We start from the raw sequence: 5,192 nt of genomic DNA, 5'->3' as shown, positions 1-5,192 counted from the left end.
CCCCCTCTCTCTCTCTCTGTCTCCCTCCCTCCCTCCTTAAATGTTCATTTGAGTGTATTATTGCTTTTTCATACCTTTATTATTGTGAAGGATATAAGTGGCATCGATTTCTGTACCACTACGGGTTTTTTTTCTCCTCGCATTTTAAAATTTTAACTCTTTCATTAATTTTTTTCTCCTTGTTGATCTTGTTTAAGTAAAATGCATATTGTGATAGAGTTGCGCTTTCACCAATCTCGCCTCAACCACCCGTCTTCAGCACCTAGTTGATGCTTTTTGTAATTTCTTTTCTCATAGAAGCGTTTGTAAAGACTAATTGTGTGAATATTCTTTTGCACCATATAAACTTTCAAGTTGTTCTCCAGTTTGCTTATTTATCTTGCTATTTAATTGAAGTGGTTGATCATTTGAAGTTCCTGCTTTTCTGTTCCTTGCCATTCATTATGTTACTTTCCTATTACTTTGCCCTCAACATGTAACTTTCCTATTCCTTTGCCGTCATTGTGTTACTTTCCCATTCCTTTGCCTTCATCGTGTTACTTTCCCATTCCTTTGCCTTCATCGTGTTACTTTCCCATTCCTTTGCCCTCATCATGCAACTCTCCTATGCCTTTCCACTTACCATGTAACTTTCCTGTTCCTGTCCACTTATCATATAACTTTCTCATTCCTATACTTTATCCTCAACATGTAACTTTCCGATACTTATTCACTCATCGTATTACTTTCCCGTTCTATTCCACCCACTCATACAACATGCCTATTTCTTTGATCTGGTCATGCCGTTCGTCTATTCCTTTTCACTCCTCGCACTTTTTTTTTTTGTGTCTGTTTAATTTTTGTCCACTTTGTCCTCAGAAAGCTGCAAGATTCTGCCACAGATCTGACGGTCCAGATGCAGAAACTACAACAAGATTTGAAAGCCTCCACGACGTCTTTGGCCGCGGCTCAACAGCAGCTGGTCGACAAAGATCGCAGTCTTGGAGGTAACGGGGGATGGGTGGTTGGCGGGTGCTCTGATGTGGTTTGTTCCTTCTTTCCGATCAAGCATCTATATAGTCCTGATCTCTCCTCCTTCTTTTTTGTGTTTGTTACTCTTTTGTAATACCTCTAATCTTCGGCACTTATATGACCTAAATGTGTTGCAAGTGCCATAAAACTCTTACTAAAACTAAAAGGAGGTAACGGGGGATGAGAATCTTTGTAGCGTTCATGTTTGTTCTTTATGGAAAATCTTGTAGATAAAAAGCTGTGGAATTTGTCTGTTTCCCTTTGTTCGTCTTTTTTTTTTCTCTTTCTATCTTTCATCTTTTGTCTCTTTTCTTCCATATGTCTTTTTTTGCATCTGTATGTTGTAGTCATATGGCATTTTATTGAAGTGAAGGTAGGCTGCAAGGCATGTCTTATAAGGACAAGTCAATAGTACCTTGACTCGAATACATCTTAATGACACTTGTAAAATTAATGTCTGTAGGGAACGTTTTAGAAAAAGCAGTACTGCTTCATTGTATTAATGCTGAAGCATGATTTGCATGAATGTGATTTCAAGGCGTATATCACACATTAATATGTCTTTTGTTGTGTTTGCCAATTGAAAGTATAATATGGCTGCATGTTACTTTTCCTTCTTTGTTGCAGATGCACAGCAAAAATGGAAGGACATGGAAAAGAAACTTCAGACAGAGCTCAGCGAGAAGGAAAAAGAAGTGTCTGATCTTTGTGAGAAAACTGAGTCAAAGTCTGCAGAAATCTGTGCCAAAGACCAGCAGATTGTGGAACTGAAGACACAACAAGAGAACCTGAGAGAGAAACTGTCGGCCAGAGACGCTGAGAGTGTACAAAGTCTGGGCCAGGTGCAAGATTTGGAGAAGAAGCTTGAGCTGACGGCCGGGGAGTTAGAGGGCTTACGCTCTGCTCATGGGGAGTGCAAAGCCCAGTTGGAAAATAAGATAGAGCAAGTGGAGTTGAACTTGAAGCAGAAAGCCTCAGAGCTGGAGGGAATTTCTGCTGAGAATGTGGAGGTTAAGAATCAGGTGACTGAGCTTGCCAAGGCTTTGGAGGCTGAGAAACAGCTTACGAGTCAGGGTGCAGCTGAGGCGGAGAGGCTGAAAGATCATGTGAGCAATCTGGAAGGATTGTTACGTTCCACTCAAGCGGACGTTGAGGGTAAAGCCAAGGATGTGGAGAACAAAGTGTTTGAGTTGGAGAGGTTACAGAAGTCTGTTGAGGAAAAAGAGACAGAAATCCAACAAAAAACTACAGTGATAGAAAGTTGTTCGTCTAGGATCGGCGAACTGGAAAAGTTACTGGACGCAGAGCGAGGTGCGTCCTCTACGCAGGCTTGTGAGGTGGAGACTCTGAAAGAGCGGTGTGCATCCTTGTCTGAGCAGTGTGAGAAGGTGCAGGGAGAGCTGTGTCTCAGACAAGAGGAGCTGGCCTCTCAACGCCAGAACTACGCTGTGCTGGAAGACAGAAGGAAGCAGGCGGAGAACGAGAAGGAAAAACAAGTCGAGTTGTCAGCCACTGAGCTACAGAAGGTTCTGGAAGATTTGACCAAAACGCAAGAGGATCTGAAGGCAAAGTCGTCTCTTGTCGAAGAGTTGAGCGGGCAAGTGGAAAGTCTGAAGACAAAATGTGCCGAGGGAGCCGAGCAGAAGTCTCAAGACGAGGCGCGGCATGAGGAGGAGTTAGCCACTGTCCAGGCCAAACTGCAGGTTGTGGAGGCAGAGATTACGCAGAAGGATGCCAGCGTTCAGGACGTGACCAATCAGCTCAGTAACATGAAAGCCTTGTTTGAGAACATGAGCAAAGAGAAGGAGAGTCTGGTTACTTCCGCACAGGAGTTTGAAACTCAGCTTGTGCACTTGAAGAAGGAGGTGGAGTCGGAAAAAGAAAAAATGCAGGAAAGAGAAAGGGATTTGGAAGAAATGAGAGACACGGTCAAGAACTTAGAGGCTACTGTTTCAAAGTCTCAGGAAGATTTAGATGCAATGACGCAAGAACTCAAGTCAAGCACAGAGAAATGTGGACAGCTCCAGGCCTCTAGTTCTGACAACGAGCTCAAAATAAAGGAACTTGTTGGTGAGAAAGAAAACCTGTTGTCTCAGATTCACGGTTTGGAGAATATCTTGTCTTCAGAGAGGTCGGCTTCTTCCGCTGCTGCTGAAGAAATTGAAAATCTCAACAGAGCAAACGCAGAGGTCTCAGAAAAGCTGGAGGCTGCCTTAGAGCAACTGGCAGCTACACAGACAGAGATTTCTACGCAGACTTCGAATTATAAAACATTGGAAGAGAAGTTGCAGCAGGTGGAAAGGGAAAAGTTGTCGGTGGAAGGCGGTTTGAAGAGTGAACTGTGTCAGCTACAGGAGGAGCTGGAGAGCAGAAATGCTGAGCTCAGCGAGAAACTGAAGCAGGTGCAGGCGTTGGAGGATGAGAGGGGTGAGCTGAGGGGGAAAGTTTCTAGCTTGTCACAAGAGACTGCCGAACACGAAGCCCTACACTCACAGGAGGCGGACATGCTTAAGTCCAAACTGGACATGGTACAGATGGACCTGGAGGACAAGGAAGAGGAAATCCATCAACTGACCACACGGGCAGCTAATCTGACCACCTCACTGGACACAGTGACCCAGGAGAGGGAAGAGATGAAGACCTCCATGCAAAATCTGGAGACTGAGGTCAGGGAACTGAAAAGTGCTCTCGAGGCCAGGGAGGATGTGTTGAAGGAGAGAAAGAGTGAGGAGGAGGTACTGAAAGAAAGAATTGTCAACCTGGAGAACTCGATGAGCCAGGCTAAGGCAGAGCTGGAGAATAAAACAGCAGATTTGCAGGTTTTAGAGAACACACTTGAGCAGACAGAGAAAAATCTGAAAGAAAAAACGGACACTTTGATGGATTCAGAAAGAGAGAGGCAATCACTGCAAGAGAGAGTGGAAGTGTTGGAGAAGAGCGTCTCCGTGGAGAAAGAGTCTGTCGTCTCAACACAGACGGAACTGGACGAAGCGAGAGCTGAGCTTGCCAGAATGTCTTCCCAGTCCGAACGGGACGGAGCAGAACTGAAAGCGAAGGAAGAACAGCTCAAGGCTCACGCTGACAATCTCCGAACTGTGGAGCAGACGCTGAGAGACGTGCAGGAGGAGATGGAGTCACAGCAACAGTCTCTGCAGGGAGAGTTGGAGAAGTTGGGGCGAGATCTCGAGGAAAGAGAGGAGGAGCTGCGGCAGGGTCAGGCCCTGGTCTCTCACCTGGAGGGTCAGCTGACAGACGTGAGGGAGAAACTGTCCCTCGCTGGACGCCAGACGTCCGAGACGGAAACCAAACATGACCAGGAGACGGCTCAACTCAAGTGTAAGCTGGATATGCTTCAGGCCGACCTGGAGGACCGCGAAGCCGAAATCCTGGAACGTGACGGTACGGTCACCAACTTACAGAGCTCACTGGATGCCATGAAGACTGACAGAGATGAGGCGAGATCTTTGCTGGCCGCACAGACGGAGGAAAACGCAACCTTACTGACAGCTGTAGATACGGAGAAGAAGAAAATGGCAGACAGCCAGGCTGAGATAGGGACTGTTTCTGAGAAACTTCATCAGCTAGAAGTGTTGGTTCAGACAAGGGATGTGGAGTTGGGAGATGTCAAGACAGAAAACGAAACTCTTGTGGGGAGATGCGAAGCTCTGAGTGCTGAGGTGGCCAAAGCAGAGGAAGGTTTTCACAAAGAAGTTGACGAGAAGCAAAAGTGTACTGCACGGATACATGATTTGGAGGTACAGCTGGCTGCATGTAAGGAGTCTTTGCAAGTCAAAGTTGATCAAGTTGATTCGCTAGAGAAGCAGTGTGCCGAAATCTCTGAGAAGTTAGAAACTTCCCAGTCATCATTAGCCGCCACGCAGGAACACACGGCATCTCAGAGTGAAAACTTTCGACAGCTGGAAGAGAGGTGTAAGCTCATCGAGGAGGCAAAGGCAGCAGGGGAAGAAAAGTCTAGCTCAGAACTGGATGAACTACAGAAGAAGTTAGAGGAGAAGGAGAAGGAAGTAGAGAAGAATGAGTGTGAGATAAGCAGGTTGAAGGGGAGTGTGGAAGATCTGAGTGGCAAGTACCAGAGTGTGGTGAGTGAGAGCCAGGAAGGTCAAAGCCGACACTCACAGGAGGAGGACATGCTTAAGTCCAAACTGGACATGGTGCAGATG

The 5,192-nt window shown here is 46.1% G+C and overlaps 1 protein-coding gene across 1 annotated transcript in view; it reads left to right on the top strand.

Moving 5' to 3' along the window:
- LOC101860324 (centromere protein F) overlaps window positions 1-5,192 on the top strand; it is a gene marked incomplete at its 3' end in the record, with an annotated part of 18,555 nt that extends 13,363 nt beyond the window's left edge. Inside the window, 2 exon segments of the mRNA XM_035969387.1 lie at window positions 859-986; window positions 1,639-5,192. Of these exon segments, the coding sequence (XP_035825280.1) occupies window positions 859-986; window positions 1,639-5,192 (3,682 nt within the window).

Source organism: Aplysia californica, unplaced genomic scaffold, assembly GCF_000002075.1.
Source record: "Aplysia californica isolate F4 #8 unplaced genomic scaffold, AplCal3.0 scaffold00143, whole genome shotgun sequence".
NCBI lineage: Eukaryota > Metazoa > Mollusca > Gastropoda > Aplysiida > Aplysiidae > Aplysia > Aplysia californica.
This window is presented reverse-complemented; position numbering and strand designations above follow the sequence as displayed.